Source organism: Physeter macrocephalus, chromosome 18 (assembly GCF_002837175.3).
Source record: "Physeter macrocephalus isolate SW-GA chromosome 18, ASM283717v5, whole genome shotgun sequence".
NCBI lineage: Eukaryota > Metazoa > Chordata > Mammalia > Artiodactyla > Physeteridae > Physeter > Physeter macrocephalus.
This window is the reverse complement of record NC_041231.1, coordinates 66,511,687-66,530,984: the sequence shown is the minus strand read 5'-3', so window position 1 is coordinate 66,530,984 and position 19,298 is coordinate 66,511,687. Positions and strand designations below refer to the sequence as shown.

At 35.6% G+C, this 19,298-nt stretch overlaps 1 protein-coding gene across 1 annotated transcript in view; it reads right to left on the bottom strand.

Annotated features, from left to right (window-relative positions):
• The window catches only part of HMGCLL1 (3-hydroxy-3-methylglutaryl-CoA lyase like 1), a 145,829-nt gene that overhangs the window by 69,717 nt on the left and 56,814 nt on the right, over positions 1 to 19,298 (bottom strand). Inside the window, exons 4-7 of the mRNA XM_024122045.2 lie at positions 17,545 to 17,640; positions 15,207 to 15,355; positions 4,513 to 4,576; positions 99 to 287 (exon numbers count right to left, since the gene is read on the bottom strand). Coding sequence (XP_023977813.1) covers positions 99 to 287; positions 4,513 to 4,576; positions 15,207 to 15,355; positions 17,545 to 17,640 — 498 coding nt within the window. The remainder of the gene's footprint in view (positions 1 to 98; positions 288 to 4,512; positions 4,577 to 15,206; positions 15,356 to 17,544; positions 17,641 to 19,298) is intronic.

Below are 19,298 nucleotides of genomic sequence, written 5' to 3'. Positions count from 1 at the left end.
AGCAATTTATAAATATTGTCTCACTAAAGCTCTTAGTATGTTTATATGGCAAATAAGTATACACACCTTTACACATACACACAAATAATACAAAATACCTGAAGGGCCGTAAGGATATTTGCTAAGGCTTGTCCGTATGTGTCATGACAGTGAACAGCAAGAGCCCTGGGTGGGATTTCTTTCATGACACTTTCCAACATCCTCTTCATGCTTCCTGGAGTTCCCACTCCAATTGTGTCTCCCAGGGAAATCTCATAACAGCCCATGCCATACAATCTCTTAGACACCTATCAAGAAAAGTGACAAGCTAGTAAAACAATGGAAATGAACACACTCAAACCCTGTTTTTCCTTAGCAAACAGCATCTAGAAGTAAACATCACAACTAAGATAACTGGCATATCCATGGAAAATGTATATTTTAGTTTTCTAGTCCTTTTCCTTGCTCGTTAAATCCCAAGCATTATATAAAACTTTGAAGGACATTCCTGTAATTATCTTTCTCTAATATTCAAGTTTGCCTCAGAATCATATCTATCTAAGTAGCTACATGTTCATTTATGAAATTATAAGCTACAATTTCATTTATGGGAGGCTTATTTTCTCAGCCCTTTAATCAAACAGAAGCATCACAAATTTACTTTGGAACTAGTATTTCTCAAGGCACTAGATTAGCGGTCAAGAGATGTCAATCAAGTAGCTTTGTAATCGGTAGAGACACTTGATATTTTTGGCTTAAATTTTCTAGCTCATAAGTGGATGCTCTTGAGTCTGGTAAGTTTTGCTCTCCCTTCAAGCCAAATAACTAATGTTACTTTCAAAAAGCAATATGAATTTTTATGAAGGCAGCATGGTATGTTGACAAAGACATGGCTTCTGGAATCAGACAGGCCTGGATTGAAATCTCAGCTGCCAGCAATGCTAGTCATGCGATACTGGGCAGAAGATGAACCTTTTGAAGGCTCAGTCCCTATTCTGTAAAATACAAACAATAAAACACCATTATTTAGCATGTTTTCTAAGCCTTACTACTTAATTTTTCAAAATCACAATAATAATGATGAAGTGAGTGTTGACATGTTTGGTTGTGAAAATGAGAATATATAAAAATCACTTTGTGCAAAATCAGACACGTGGTCACCCCTTAACTCATGCCTTATGTGTGTCTTTGGTGCTTATTTTACATCAGGCGCTGCCTAGATGCTGGGATATGATGGGGATGCAGATGTTAAGGGTCCAGGCTCAAGGTATTATGGAATCTGGAGTCATGTGAGGACAGACCCTAATCAATTCCACTCGGGAATGTGTAAACACAACTAACATAATAATTTTGGAACAAAGAAACAGGATTCTAAGAGCATGTAGCAAAGGAAATTGACCTAGATCTGTCAAGAAGGAAGGGCCTCAGTGACAGCCTGAGATAAAGTCAGCGTCAACTTGTCGAAGAGGTTGTGGAGGAAGGGTGTGAGAAGAACATTCAGGCAGCTGAAATATCAAATACTAAGGGGATTCCAAGTAGGAAGGAAGGTGATGGGAATTCCCTGGTGGTCCAGTGGTTGAGGCTCCGCGCTTCCACTGCAGGGGGCGCAGGTTAAATCCCTGGTCGGGGAACTAGAATCCCGCAGGCCACGAGGTGTGGCCAAAAAAAAAAAAAAAAAAAAAGGAAGGAAGGTCAGATGCAAAGGACAGATGTGACAAGAAAGCAAAAACCAAGGGGGAATGGGGCTCCATAAAGCTGGGGTGGAAGGCCCGGGGCAGAGCATACAAAGAGTACACACAGCCTTGCAAACTGACTGGGTTTAGAATTTTGGTTGAGGAGTCTATCATAAAAGCAGTAGAAAGCCTTGACCAAGTGTGGAGTAGTGGTGACATCATGGGATTTATGTTTCAGAAAGGCAGTATCAATACAACATCAAAAATAGTCTGAAGGGCTACCTAGTCCAGGTAGGAGACAATTATTGGTTGGAAACTTGGATAAAAAAAGCATAATGCTGATTCTCCTCTTGTTTTTCTTTATTTAAAAAGGTACATACATTCAACTGTTAAATATTCAGGCCTTTGGAATCATATAGAAAGCATGTAGATGACTAACTGAATTTCCCTCTTCATTTCCTTCTGTATGTTTTTGGCCTCACATAGATAGAGTAATTAGTCACCTCAAAACTGCCTATTAAATGCTGGAATTTCTTAATGGCCCCATAGAGAAGAATGAGGCTTCCATCCAAGTGGCTGGAGGAAAATCCTAAGTGTGGGGTCAAGGCAATCCAAGGGCTACAAGAGTGGCAGGAAGGCGGGGATGGTCACTAGCCTCCAATTCTGCTGAGAAGTCAAGACAAGGACTGAATAGGATCTTGCACTTCTTGACCCAAGTGCTCAGTAGTGATCTTAACAAAGAGGGATTTCAGTGGAGTGAATGGTCTAGATGTCATTTTGGAGCCTGATGGAGAGTTGGTGGCACCAGGGTAGATGGGCACCACTGCTGCAGGCAGCCCTTTGAAGAAGTGTAGGATGGAGATAGATCATCGTTCACTAGCCAGGGGTGCTGACTTGAGGAAGGGAGTTTTCAGATGGAAGAGGCTTGAACATGTTCGAGTATCAGTGGGAAGGGCTCTGCAGTTGCATATACAGGGGAGTAAGCGACAGGAAGGGCTAGAGGCTTCAACAGAGGGAACACAATCTGCAAGAGTCATTTTGGAAAGGAGACAGGGAGTTGTTCCACACAGGGTAGTGTGGAACAGAAGACCAGGTAAGGTCGCTGGTCATGAATTCCTAATGCTTCCAATCTGCCTGTTCCAGGATTCTCTTCAGCAACACCCTGGACATTATGGAGCAGGAATGCAGAGCCTGAGACTGTGTGTGGTCTGTCCAGAGGTGGTAGAAGCCAGAAGGAAGAAAAGCAAGGGGTGGGTGTATAGGCAGAGTTGGACTCAGGTTTTGTGGAGTCTGAAGTTATACTATTTTGGAAATGTTCTTTAAGAAAAGAATATATAGGGACTTCACTGGTGGCGCAGTGGTTAAGAATCTGCCTGCCGATTCAGGGAACATGGGTTCGAGCCCTGGTCCGGGATGATCCCACTTGCCTCGGAGCATCTAAGCCCATGCACCACAACTACTGAGCCTGCATGCTGCAGCTACTGAAGCCCGCGCACCTAGAGCCTGTGCTCTGCAACAAGAGAAGCCACTGCAATGAGAAGCCCACACACTGCAATGAAAAATAGCCCCCGCTCGCTGCAACTAGAGAAAGCCCATGCACAGCAACAAAGACCCAACACAGCCAAAAAATAAATAAATTTTTTTTAAAAATAATAAAAACAGTAAACTGATTTTAAATAAAAAAGGATATATAGTTGTGAAGACAAATTAATAACAGAGTCTTAGCAGGGTCCCATGCCAGCGAAGGACTGCAAAATTTCAGCTTCATAAAGATGCAAACTATTATACATAGGATGGATAAACAACAAAGTCCTACTGTATGGCACAGGGAACTATATTCAATATCCTGTGATAAACCATAATGGAAAAGAACATGAAAAAGAATACATATGTATAACTGAGTAAATTTGCTGTATAGCAGAAATTAAATGCAACATTGTAAATCAACTATACTTCAATAATTTTTTTTAAATATTTAAGTTTCATTATTTTATAGTATTGATATATCTGCCACTGTGGGCAATTGTCTTGCTTAATTAATAGATGATGGTATATCTCTCACTGGAAACATCTGCAGTTCAAGTGAATACACAAAACAGGAATGGCTTTAGCCAAACTGAAAGTTTATTCTGTCTAAAGTTCGATATTCTAACAATCCCATCTTCCCTGCTTCAGCACCACATTCCTAAACTTAAAAAAATTAACCTTAACAGCAGTGCACAAGAATATGCTATTTCATATACAAATGAGTTTCTGAGTCTAATATAATTTCAAGGACAAGCATTTTGTATTCATTGGTATCAATTAAGAAAAAGGAACAGGAAGTAGAAAATGAACTTCAATAAGTAGGTCCTTAATAACTATAATCAATTGCTGTAAAATTGCTCTGGAATAATAACAGCTTGAATCTCAGCAGAAAGACCTATAGAATCTCAAAGGAACAAAAACACGGAAGCAGTATGTACTCTGATACAAATGCCAAAATACGCAGGAGACAACAAAGGGACACTACCTGAGCAACCAAGGCAAAGTTTGAGTATATGTGCAAAAACTGCCCCAGAATTCTGCTAGAAAGTAGAAAGGTTACTCAATATGTTCTATTTGCATAAAAACAAATCAGGTGTTTTTATTCCCTCAAACTTTGAACACTCATATGATAAGAATCAAATGTTAACTCTGGACAGTGATATGCACTATCTAAGTCTTTAGTGTTAAAATAAAACTATTAGCTAAGCGATCAAATAAATGCCTCCCAGTCCATGGCTCTCTTTGGCCTAGTTGTGCAAATGCAATAAACATTAGGAAAAAGAGCCCACTTTTTAAAATTACCATGAACCAGAAAATCAGGCGTATATCTTACTTCTGTTACTTTCTGCGGTGTGATGTTTCCTTCATATGGACAGCCCAGGGCACAGGATACATACCTAAATTTAAAATACAGAGCCATATAAATATGCATCTGGTGGATAAGCCATTTCCTAATTTCCATTTTATAAAAATGAAGAAATAGCCAAAGAGTCATCAAGAAAATTTATTTTACTCTATTCCTTCATTATTATTCTCAGACCAAACAAAAACAATTGGGAACATTTTCAATTTAACTCACATTTTAATTTTTCTGATAATTACAATTTGATATATGTTATTTGATGGCAGATGGGAATAAGACAAGTGTTTATCTCGTGAGGTTGCTTAAACTATAGCAGTACATGAACATTCAAACCAGAAAATACCAGTGAAATATATTGTTTTATTTCAATAAGTACATACATTCAACTGTTAAATATCCAGGTCTTTGGAATCATATGGAAAGCATGTAGATGACAAACTGAATTTCTCTCTTCATTTCCATCTGGATGTTTTGGCCTCACATAGATACAGTCATTAATCATCCCCAAACTCCCAGAACTGAACACAACCTCAAAGTTCACCTTGTTTATCTCTCATGGGTATACCTAAAAATCAGCCCCAACAGAAGAGTATTTAGTCTATGTTTAAAAGGCTCCAAATAAAGATATTCCATAAGCTTCTTCAACAATTTAATATAAAAAGTCAAGCCTTTCTTGCAAGGATGATGATACATTTCCATCTTAAAGTATGAAACTTTAGAAAAAGCCTCTTTTAGCTATTTTCAGCTCCACACTAATCCCATTTTATTAAAGTTTTCTCAGAGATTTTACAACACTTGTATTAAAATAATGCACCATGTGTCTGATCATCAGGAATGAAGCAATTCACATGAGGGAGAGAGGGGTATTGGGGGAGAAGGCTGGAAACCCAGTTCTTTGGGCCAGAATATGAAAGGCTTTAGATAGCAAGCCCTGGAATACTCTGCCATGGCACTGAAACTTTGAGATCCCTGAAAATTATTTTGAGACATTCGTATGACAAGATCAGGTTTGTTTTCCAGAAATGCAACTCTTCATAAATTCTGGAAGTGGGTGCCACAGGAAAGATGGAGGCAAAAACATGAGCAAAGATAATCCCATGTTTCCTTGATTGAATGTATATATATGTGTAACTGAATCACTTGACTGTACAGCAAAAATTAACACAACATTATAAATCAACTATACGTCAATTTTTAAAAAAAAATGCTGTCAATTGGAAGATACACTAATTTCACAACAGGTTTTGGGGTAAAAACATGAAATGTAGATTCAATAATTCAATACATATTCATTGACCCTAAAGATATAACCAAATTTCAAAAGTATTAAAATGTGAATAAAAATTGGGTTTTGGAATTAAAATAACTAAGCAGTTCCATAAGCCAGGCAAGCAGTTATGAGGACAGAGAAGGAGAAAAAGAGGATAAAGTCAAGTAAAATTTGAAAGCCTATGCTGGACAGGAAACCCATCTCTCTGCTCTTTCAATCACTATAATTTAAGCTTAATATTCAAATAATTTGTATAAATTTACTCAAGATATGCAGAAAAGAAAATGTTCTTATGTGAACATAGTACTGGAGAAGGTGGCAAGGAATGAAAAAGGATTTTCTTTTTTTTTTTAACATCTTTATTGGAGTATAATTGCTTTACAATGGTGTGTTAGTTTCTGCTTTATAACAAAGTGAATCAGTTATACATATACATGTGTTCCCATATCTCTTCCCTCTTGCATCTCCCTCCCTCCCACCCTCCCTATCCCACCCCTCTACGTGGTCACAAAGCACCGAGCTGATCTCCCTGTGTTATGCGGCTGCTTCCCACTAGCTATCTATCAATTCAGGTACAATGATGATAAAGTACATTTATTCTGAACCCCAAATATCTAGATGTGATTAAAAAGAAAGTCCAAGCTATTCATTTACATGCAATCCCTCTGAATGCAAAAACAAAAACAAGCAAAAAAACCTCAACAAATGTAAGACAATATAAAACAAACAAACCTCTCTAGCATTCTCTTAACTGAAAAGTAACAACCTGGCTATAGCTGCCCCTTTATGCCATGACCCTAACTCTCTCCATGTGCATTTTCACTCACTAGAGTTTTCCCTCTGAGTCCTTCCCTGGTCTATGGTTGGCCTGGTCTTCATTCTCCATTGCATGTTATCTTCATATGTTCTTCTCCACCCTTCTTTAAACTATTCACATGTGGGGCTACTTTCTGCAAAGTGAATGCAATGGTTCTTAACTGTGTTCATTAACTGTACTTTAACACTCAAAAGCAGAGGTTGGCAAGCTAAGTCCCAGAGGCCAAATCCTGCTCATGGCTCTTTTGAAAATAAAAATTTTATTGGAACAAAGCCATGCCCATCTATTTACCTATATTCCATGGATATTTTGCATTATAGCAGCAGAATAGTAGTTGCATCAAAGACCATCTGACCCACAAAACCTAAAATATCATTATCTAGCTCTTTACACAAAAAACTTGCCAACCACTTGTAAAAGGTGAGGGATTTTTGTGAGTGTGAAATGGCCTCCCTCATGATGAAAATAGGCTACCACATCTGCTTTGACTGGTGGCAGAAGTCAGTTTCTAGACCTGTGCTCTTCTCTGACAATCTATTACAATGCTTCTCAATTTTGGCTGTACAGAATCACCTAGGGAGCTTAAAAAACAAAACAGACACTGGTGGGTAGGACACACTCCAAACCAATTAAATCAGAAACTCAGGGAATAGAATCTAACCACTAATTATTTAAAAATAAATTTCAAAGTTCCATTAAGCTTCCAAAATTGAAAACCACTCAACTATTAGCAATACTTCCTCACCTGGATTGTTGGATTGACACCCTTATGTAAAAGTGATGTTACACAGCCATAAGAGTATCTAATCTCAGGGATTTCCTCACTGCTACCCCACAGCATCTATCTTTGATTGGACCCACAGCATTCATGACATTTATCCATCTTTAATTGTCTAGTGGTTGATTTCTTATAGACCTATTCCAAATAGTTTCTACTCTGCTGAAGCCCTGACCTGCAACCTCTTCATTTCTTTTTTATTTTCATTCCTTCCTTTTGGTTCAATGTCCATTTTATTGAACTACAGCCTTTAGTAATTTTTTCAGCAAAGGTAGACTTTTGCAGACTACTTGGTCAACAAATGGTTTTATTTCAGTTTTATCAATGTATAATAGTTTGGTTAGGTATGGAACTCTAGGTTGACAGGGTTTTTTTTCGCTATTTTGAACATATTATTTCACTATTTCTCATCTCAGGTTTTGCTGATGAGAATATTTCTGTCTAATGATAATTCCTTTATTTTTATAGTAATTTTTTCTCTACTGCTTTAGGATTATCTATTTATACCTAATATTCTACATTTTATAATGAGTATGTCAGGACTTGTTATACTTCTTCAATATTAATATTAATGTTTTTGTTCTCTTCTAGAAAATCATCAAAGTACTAGTTCATCAAAATATCTATTTTCCCTGTTTTCTCCTTCTGGGAATTCTATTAGGCATTCTCTCTTAATTTCACTTTCAAAATTTCTATTATCTTTCTGTGTTTCATGATTGCAGTTTCCTCAAATCCTACTTCCAGACCACTAATCCTCTCTTCGACTGTAATCTGCTGTTCACTGCAATTATTGTTTTTATTTAACACATGTATTTTTCATTTCCATTTCTTTTCCTTAAATCTTCATTCTTTTTTCCATAAAGACCTATTCTTTTATTATGTTCTTCCTTTGCCTTTATAAATAGGTTAAGCATTAATTTACAATCTCCTTTTCAAATTATTCTACGTCCTTCTTTTCAGTGAAAATTCTCCTGCTTTTTCTTTTTCTTCTGCTTATTTTTCTTAGGATAGTTTGTTTCCTCATGTGGCCTGTAATTTTTACCATTAGTGCCTTTTCATGGTGATTTCAGTTTCTGTAGAAGTTCCTGAAGTGACAGTCCTGAGTTATTTTAATGTTCCTATAAAGGATATCTAATTTCCTTTTTCCCTTGCCTTGCAGACTTTACCAGTTCCCAGGCAATGCCTACCTTCATTTCTCAATTTGGGTTTCCACAATACTTATATGTCATAAATCCACAACCCATAACACTGGCACATATTTCAGTGACTTTGCACCGGCAAGGAAGTGCTTCCAGGTTCCAAGAACACTCAGTTCCAAATCCAGTCTTAGCAGAACATCTATCTTTTCCCATATAGATTTTAAAATCCATTTCCAAGCCACCAGGGATTATATCTGGAATAGATACCCCCATGTGTTAGTGGCATCAGCCTGCATCCTTACCACACTTTCTTTGATGAAATCTGAGGACTTTCTTTTCTTTTCTGAGCTTGGCTATATGTTTTACAAGTTGTTATATTTATGTGTCTGTAATGGGAACAGAAAAGGGAGTCTCTGAATTAGCTCAGGCCCCTATAGTCTCTCTCTCTCACTATTACACAGATAATTCCAGGAACAAATTCCCAATATTCTTATGAACATTACAAATCGATTGCTTGACACATTCACATGGCATATGAAGCTCAATAGATCCAAAATGATGCTCATTCCTGTTTTCCCCACATTTGCCATTAAAAAAAAAATGATACAGTCATTTTCAGCCACTAAATCACTTGAAGGTCAGCTTTGAGAACACATTCATTAACCAGCATTGGCTGGTTCTTCCCTCCAGGCTCTAGAGCATATGAGCTCTGCCAGCGCCAGCCCACATAGACAGAATAGTACCCAAGCCCCTTCCCAGGATGGTCACAGACATCACCTAAGTGCCCTCCTTGCCTCTAGTCTCACACCACTCCCTCATTTGCACTCCAATATCTGTTGCCAAAATAATATTCCTAGAGCATATTTTTACACTCTGAAAATCCTTAATGGCTTGCCATTGTCTACTGAATAAACTTGATATTCAAATTCAGCAATTTGTGAAGCCTCATCTGACTTTCTACCTCTCTTGCATTTCACAGCCTCAAAAGCTCATATTACAGTAAATATAAACTTCTCCCTCTTATCCTAACGTTTCTGGAGATTTCTCTTCACTATGCCTTTACTCTTTGTAGATTTCCTACCCTGCCTGAGGAGGCCATCATTTCTGATTATGTTTACATATTTTTACACATTTTAAATGATTTCATTTTATTGACACCTCCATGAAGGCTTCTACAAATAACTCCAGAGAAATTTAATAAAGTCTTAATTTGAACTTTCATAGGATTTATCTGCATGTCTCTTAAAGTACTTGGCTTTTTTGACCATATAATAATTATCTCTATACATATTACTTCCCCAGTCTGCTGGGAACTCTTCGAAGTTAGGCTTCTTTTTCATTTTCATTATTACACATAGCATCACAAGAGAGGACACTATATAAAACAATATTTCTTGAATGAATTAATGCAAAAATATGTTAGTAAAGATGTCATTTTAACCTTCTGAATAATTTCCTATGAAATCCCTAATCTTTACAATCAACGTATAGCCAGATTCAGGTTCTTAACATTCTAAATTCTGTAGTCAGAGATGACAGCACATATTTGGGAGTTCAGACTTGGAACCATGTTTTAAAAATTACATAGGATGACAGGGTAATACAGGAATCACCAACCATATGGAAGCCAATTGTACTAAAATTACAATAAACTCTGGATAGAAATGTGAGTTGTTTTATTTTTATTTGTGCTTGCTGAGGCCATTTATAAATATTATGCAAAATCATGATAAAAGATAAAACAGAAGCATTCAAGTTTTTAACAACTTTACCTAGCAGAACTGAATCACGAAAAATAACCTACAGTTAGGCCTTACTCAGGTCTACCTTCCCACAATTAGCCCATGTTCCTCAAATCATCCTGGCAAAAAGGAACCAAAAGACTGAGTAAAAGCCTTGAATAAATACCACAAACACTTGGAGTGTAAAGAGTCAACCACTGCTATCCTCAGAAGAGAAAAACAATGCCAAGAATGATGAGATGAGATGACATGTAATGTCAATTAAAGGTAATTAAGACATTTAAATATAGGAACAAGTTTGATGTACCCATGAAGAATATATCAACCTATAAACAATATAAAATAGCATTCCATTATTAACAAGCCAATTATAAATAAAGTTGAGAGCCTATCATGCACTTATCTCTGTGGATGATATAAGAAATAATGACCTTCCCTTGGTTTCAAAAAGCAATTCTGCTAAAATTCTCCTTTTGCTCTAAAATGCAAATTTCATACGAAATTACAAAACACATTCTTTGCTCAAAAGCTGTACATGAAGGCTATTTAGATGTGACTTCACAAACACAACTTACACATATTAACTGTAGCTGGGTATGTGTTATCTGGCAGACAGCCATGACAGAATAATATGTGAGGCTAAAATAAGTAGAACTCAAACAATCCATATGTACAAAAGAAAATAGTTTTAACAGATGTCTCACTGTTAGAGTGCCATATTTTGGTAGATGATGATTTGAATTGCTCTTCCACGCCAATGCAAAGGCCTCAGTTTAACAGTAGAAATTGGAAAGAAACTTTGACCAATAAGCTGTCCACTTATAGGAAGACGGTGCCATATATGCAAATGAATTCCACTGGGATAGATTACCCGATGGAACACATTTGCTTCATCAATGAGAAACACTGCCTGCCAGTCACTGTGTATTTAAAACACTAAGCCCTAAACAAGGAGGCTCATTATCTTACTCAATAAGGCTGCTATTTCAGGATCAGGATCCATAATGACATTTTGCATGAGGCAGGGGAAGGCTAGAAAATACATGTTCACACAACCTAGAAGGCTTGGCTAACAAAACAAGTAGACTGCAAATTCTTGAAGAAACGTGTTGAGTTAAAAATTCTCTCTCCAAGGGAAATCCAGTGAAAGCTGACCATTTTGAGAAAGAACACTGAGCCCTGACTTCACAGCTGTTAGAAATGTTTGCCATTTTAAAGGCTAGAAATTATATAGAGTTAGGCAACCAGTCAAAAATAACTAAGCACAGGAAGAATTTCCTAACATTGATGGTCTTTCCTCAAAGTAATTGGTCACTGATATAAATGATACAATTTTATTCAGAAGCGTTTAAAAACCGATTGGGTTTTCATTGGTTTTGTATAAGAAGAAAGTAGGTGATGAAGGTGACAGTAGGTGAAGAGCTATATAAAATATGCACCTTAGACTCATTATGGTTCTATGAAAACCTGATTCCTTGTCTCCTCCAAAATATCTATCAATATTAATCACATTGCAATATTAATCACATTGCAAAACATTATCGCATCCTAAAACTGTCTTTGTTTTTCCATACCTAAAAGTTATCTATGGCTGTCTGTATTAGTTTAATCGCTAATTTGCTTTTTATTCTTCCTTCTCATTATTTTGTATGTCTACTTTTTCTGGGAATTTGAGCATAAATTCAGCATTGACAGTTCACAGTGAAATATTTTTGCAATTTGTATTTTTTTTAACAGTGGGCGAATAATTTTGTTTGGCTCCTAAAAATGTTATCGGTTGACTTCTTTCAACTTTCAGTAGGCTCAGACTTTCAGGAAGTTAATCATGGATCAGATCATTCTAGGCCACTTTATAGAAAAGACTTAAGATGTAATCATGTAAAAGCACATTGCTTTGACATGCACACCCGCTGGCTTTGTGAATTTATAACATGCTTATAAGCATCTAGTAATGAAATGAATAAGGCACCTTAGAGATAGTTTCCTTTTTAGATTAATATTTTCACAAGAAGAGTGAGCATGTGATTCTTGTGACATCATTAAAGAGAAGCTGATACTCACTTCAAACAAAAAGGAATAAAACCTGAATGCCTGAACTGGGGAATTGGAATTGACATGTATACACTGATGTGTATAAAATTGATGACTAATAAGGACCTGCTGTATAAAAAAATAAATAAAATTAAATTTAAAAATTAAACAAAAAAGAAAAAGAAAAAAAAAACCCTGAATGCCTTATATGATAGATGAGAACACTACTTCATATCAGAGGGATTTCCATTTTAAACAGATTTTGACAAACCAAGAGATAATTCTTTCAATAAATGCCACTGATAAAAAGAAATTTATAACAGGCTTCTATTTTTCTCTGTCTTTTTAATGTTTTAAAAATTAAAGAGATAAGAGAAAAATGACCTACATTTTTTAAACATATGTGAAATACACATTAAAGAATGAAGTCCAAAATGTAGACATTTCATTGCTCACTAACATACAATGTATGTGCAGCAGTAGTTAGCTGACTCTGCATTTTATGTCAATGATCTGGCACCATGTCTTTCCCCAATGTGTCCCATATGTTACATAAAGTTCAGAGCATGTATAAAAACGTGTACATAGGCATATGTATGTGTGTGTTTCTGGGAGGGGAGGAAACAAACAATAGCCTTCATAATTTTAATAAAAGCTGCTATTTAGAACATATGAAAGTTTACTGTTTTTATAGAAGCTTAAATGGCTTTAGTGAGCCTTTATAAAATGTGTCCTGCCTCATGGCCTTTAAATCTGACAGCCGCTGGCGATATACGTTTTCTGGGTGATGATCCCTGTTGATGCAGCTGTTGCCATAGTAACACTGGCTGGAACATCTACTTCAGGTTCAACCAGTTGAGCATGGCTCTTTCCCTTAAATGAGTACCAATGGCCTATGACTTTTAATAATGAGTACCTACCATTTAGATTGCCAGTGAAAATAAAATCTAATTTAAACTCTGTAAAAGTTTGGGAGAGAAGATAATTTTCAGCTGCACAAATAGTGAACTCATATCCATCCATCCGAAGGCATAGTTCTAAAAATGACTAGTGTTTCAGAAAATCGAGGGCTTGTGCTCCAAAGGAAGGAAGTCTGCATTGGAAAACATACATCTGTCTACAGTATAACTACAATCAGTCTCTGATGTACTTTCACTGATTTCATTTGGCTGTGGGTGAGTTCTCATCCATCTGCACTTCTGTACTCTTCTTATCAAAGCCTGAAAAACTTCTTAGGTTGTAGCATGGTTAGAAGTTTCTTTATTGATAGGACAATATTAAATGTTCAGCAATCAGTATTAAAGGGGAGTTAGGGTTTCTATTAGCCTTATTAAGCTACCTATTCTATTTTATAAAAACCAAAATGATAAAATTTGTTATTATATAATTTTTTCACATCCATCTTTCAACATTAAAAAAAAACGCTTCCCATTTGAAGCATAAGCATACATGTACCTGAATTCTTAGAGTTTTATGTTTTTTCAACTTTCCAATGTGAATTACTTTACTCCACATTTAAACATAAATTGAAATAGAAGAATAGCTTCTTCATTTTTTCCTTTCTTTTAAAGGGAAGAGAGATAAAGTAACTTATGTATGTTTGAATTTAGAAACTTAAAGGACATCTCTCCTTTTTTGATGGTTGTTATGTAACTTTTGCCTTAAGAACAGACATCCTTTATTTTCTGTCTATGGAAATACATTATCTTGGTTTTTAAACTTTCTTGCATGCCCTCTGCATGTTATGTATACATGTCAGTTAAAGAAATATCTTTATATCTTTAAAAAGTCATGTAGGACATTTACTAAGGAGAAAGGAAAAAGAAATTAAAAAAAAAGGAAGCAAACCAACAACATAGCTAACTATGGTGTAATCTAATTCTACTTGCTCTCCAAATGACCTTGGTTAAATTCCAATCCTTTTCTAACCCAGTCACTTCAAATTGGATCCACTTGTCTTTCTCATTAATGACTGAATCTTTCTTGCCACTATGAACTTTGCTCACTTCAACCATAGGAAATACAACCGGCATCTAAGCCCAGTGACAGCAGTCAGCCTTCCGTTACAAACACTATACATTTTAATTTATGAAGATGATATGGCATGTTTATCATATCTCCATAATTATAAAAATAGGAAATTAGCTAATGTCTGAGAAACAACTTCTTTCTTAAGTAACAGTGAATTTATTATACATTTCACAGACATGGGCCTGAGTATAGAGCCTGTTTGCACTAGATGCTCCCCTGCTGGCCTGGAAGCAGGCAAGAACCAAACCAGTTTCCTCTCTCTTCTCCTTCCCCAAATAATTTTGCTTTGGGGGTCACACAGAGAAAACCTGGAAGTCAGCTGTTAAGGGGAGGCTGAATGGGTGGAATGATGGGCCCAGTGCCCCAGTGCAGTTCTCAATTTTATGTTTTACATAATCTATTGAATTTCTGTATAATATATTCTTTGAAGAAAAAGCATGGTTCTTAAAAAAATTTAAAAATTTGGAAACCACATTAGATGATTCCTTTCCAAATGCTACTATGAGTTCATAACAATCTATCCATTTACACTAGGCTGAGATCCAAAAATGGCTGCATTTGGATAATTCAGAATTAATAAAATGAGTAACAATGTCAGTTGCGATGTTGGTCCCTCTGATCTCAAATGCATGACAACATAAGGGCTAGATATGCCCTCATGTTTATCAGCTGATTTTAATGAGGTAGTTATAGTAATAAGTATATAATCATGGCCCCGATCACATAAGATCAGGGTATAAATAAGATACCCTATGTATATTATTATATGTCATAAAACAATGTCTAGATAGTTCATAAAGAGCTTTAACAATTGATGTTAATGAACTAAATAGAATTTGTGGGATATCATAAGTACCCTCGTGTTGGAATATTCATGTGTCTTGCAGACTTAACGACCTCCTCAAACTTCTCCATACTTTCTTCAATAGCACAGTTAATATTCTTCTTGCTAAAGGGTTCAGAGGCAGCACCAAAAACGGAGATCTCAGTGGCTCCTGCAGCAACCTGAAAAATACAAATCAAAGGCCAAAGCTAGTAATTCCAAACACATAAACAAGAGCAGCAGAAGCAATGTTAACTACTCTATAAAGGAATACTTGAATTCTTTAACATTCTCCTTAAAATTTAAAATTAGATTTTTCTCAACTTGCTGCATACACCCTTTTGAAATGTAAAAATATTTTATGATAGCACAATAATTCCACAAACTACAACACTCATAAATCACAGAATATACAATGATGATGTTCCAATATAATTTTGCCTTTCCTAAAATTTATCCTCAGCAATATTTTAACCGTAATTATGGAAAATACTAGCACCCCAATGAAACCTCATGATATCTATGGAAAACTTTATTTTTACCCAATTATTAAAATTGAGGCTAGTAAATGCTTTCTGTTTTTCTTCTCTTCTTACCATCCAAAAGAAAAATATTTTTCCAATTCATCATTTAGATTTTGCTCCAAATTTTCTCCCTATCTCTTAACCTCACTTCCAATGTTTCATACCTTGACTGTGACAACAAAACTCTTGCATGTCTTAAGACCTTACTACTCTTGCCATTCTTCAAATCCAAAATGTCGACCTAATCAATTCTCCCTTTTGCCCCTTTGGCCATCTTCTCTCCTCCCTCCAGGCTTCCCAGTACTTGTTTTCAACGTCAAGCCTCCTAGTTTTCCAGCTGGATTTTTAAGACTTTCTATTAATATATCTCTAGCACTGTGCCTAGATTCCCCTTTCTCTCTGATACCCTATTAATACATTAAGAAAAAAAATTCTGTCATCGCTCCTCCAACATTTAAAAAAAAAATACTGGTTTCTACTCTTCCATCCAAAATAAATTTTTAACCTTTAAAATTAAAATTCTGTGGATAAACAAGTTCCTACTGTATAGCACAGGGAGCTATATTCAGTATCTTATGATAAACCATAATGGAAAAGAATATTTAAAAAGAACGTATATATATATATATATATATGTGTATAACTGAATCACTTGGCTGTACAGCAGAAATTAACACAACATTGTAAATCAACTATATGTCACTTTAAAAAAAATTTAATTTAACTAAATTAAAGTACTATTTATTGAACACCTACTATGTGCTGGTGTTGTATTTTGCATGCCCTATTTCTAATCCACAAACAATCTTGTAAATGAAGTATTATGATGGCAATTTTACAGATGAGAAAACTGCGGCTCAAAGAGGCTAAAACACTAATAGGAGGTCCCAAGGCTAGTAAAAGTTCTGGGGCCATGTTTCAAACACAGGCTTGCCTGACTCCCAAGCCAAGGTTTCTCCTATTACTTTCTAAGCTACCCTGAGGGTGTACTCTCATATCTTTCTCAAGGTGGTTACATTCCCTACTTCTTTAGGACCGGATGACAGCAATATTTATAATTTCTTAAAATGTCTCTGTCTTTCTTTACAATGCGATAAAATTTGTTTTAATTCAAATAAAAGAAAAGTGGTTTCACAAGGTACACTAACAGGTGATACACCAACTAGCACCCACAATTTCAACTTCATGCAACCCAGTCACAAATACAAAAATGAAAAATATCCATTAACACCAAAAATAGTTGCTGCTCACTTTTACAATAAAGCTATGTAAGCATAACACCTCAAGCCTTTACTTAAATCTACACTGATTCTTCTAGTATGTGTAATTACGAAAGCTTCTTGGCATATAAATTCCCAAGGCACATATGATTGGAAGAAACAAACTGAAAGGCAAATAAGGAAAGTTGGTAGAGGCAATTCCAAAGATAGTGATTAGCTCCATGTAGAGGGCGGGAACAACAGCAACCTCAGAAAAAGTGACAAAAATAACTTTCCACTACAATAATATTAATAACTATAATATCGTATTGGGAAATCTTTGTTATATTTTGTATTCCTTGTTTAAGTGGGGAGCACAAAATAACTTTCAAAAGAATTTCATCAAAATGGGTAATTGTATTTCTGTGTTTTAATTCTTGAATGGTTAGACCGGAAGAGCCATTATGTGGAGCATTTTAGTCCAAACAATGCCACAAGGTCACTGATCTCCATGTACCTGCATTACAGGTATTAGTGATAGTATATATGCAGGATAACAAGGGACTCACATATCACACCAATTTAACTTTGAAAAGATCTTTACAACAAGAAGCATATCAGTTTTAGAAAAATTAGTAGCACACTTACAGCACGGTGGAAACCCTGAAGATTAGGAGTAAGGACAGGATATCGAATTCCTGGATATTGACGAATGCCTTTCATCACTTCAGTGTGATCTGCCATCTTAAATACATAACAGTTATATAGAGATATGGGACTTGGAATAGTCTATCAAGCATGTTTTTAGTTTTTCAGGAGGTTATAATAATACAGGCAATTGTATTCTATCAATTCATGTTTGAAATAGCAAAACCATGCCAGATAAGTAGTTCTCAATGTCATAAATACATAATAACTAGATCTGGGTGTAACGTCCTCACATAACAGGATCTGGTTAAGTGACTGATTACAGACAGTCAGGAATTCTGAGCTCTGGTGTTTTCACTTGACTGATCTTTATTCTCTTCCTTTCATTTTATGGTCAAGACTCTAATACCCCTGCTAGTGAGAAGAGTTTGAAAGGCCATAGGCTGTGCATTTACCTTCCACATGAAAATTTTATGTCCAAATAATTTTTAACATATGAAATTTTACAATATTTAGTAAAGCGTAAATTACACATGTCCATTAGAAGAATTTAACAAGGCTGAGACCCTAGTATGTTATTGGTTTTAGTTAGTAACAGTCATAATGCTTTACGTAGTTCTATCCTTGAGTTACTATTTGTTCTTATAACGTGAACAAATAAATACAATGGAGCACACAGCAGGCAACTCATCCTACAAAGACTTTATTTTGTATATTTTCTATGAATCTATTTTTAAAAAACCAACTTTGAATTAAAATATCAAATTTACCAGTTTGCTACAAAGTCTATAATTTAGCCTCCTAGAGCAATAACTGATGATCAAATCCCACAATCATCACATAGAGAAATTACCATTGACATAACCATGAGCTTTGCATATTGAAGAATAATAAATTATGGCATGAACAATAAATATAAGGAATAATATATAAACAATGAAAAGTATACAAAATGAACACGGAGAAAGCTGTATAAACATGCGCCAAACCAAACTTTGTATCTTCAGTATGGGAACGGTTGAGGGAAGACTTGTTTTTTCTCTGTATACCTTGACTTGTTAAAATAAGCATGTATTGTTTTTAATTTAAAAGGAAATAAAAGTAAATTAGAGTATAAATGCTTTTATTAGCATAGCTACACATTTTTTTTAATGTGAAATGTTACAATATTTACTCTTACTGGGCCATTGCTCTTATTGACTCTGAGTTAAATGCCAGTAGAATTCAATTTAATAGTTTCAATGATTATTCTTTGGAATAATTAAATGAATTTTTAAATACATTTTAAATTTAAAATTAAATACTTAAGATACAAAAAAGCACTTCCCACTGACTGCCATCATGCCTTGTTGACATTTAAGCTTTCATGTTTCATTCAATCCAAACACATTTAATTCTGTCTAAAATGTGATTCTTGCTCACTTATTTCTTAGAGATCACAGCCACCACTGCCCACCCCATAGCTACACCCTTCACAAAGACCATCCACCACAGACATCTATGATGCATAAAAGCCAAAGCTTATTTTATTCTAAGCCTATTTCACTTTAACCCAGAGGTTTATTGAACATCAACTGTGTCCAAAGCCCTATGCTAGGCCCTGTGGGAAATATAAACACTGGAAAGTAATGTCCTTGCACTGAGTAATTTGCAATATAGTTGGGGAGACCAAAGAGATGGACTAGGAAAGTTAACAATTCAAAAAAATATACTGGTTGTGAACAAGAGCACAGTTTATAAGGGTTCAGAATGGG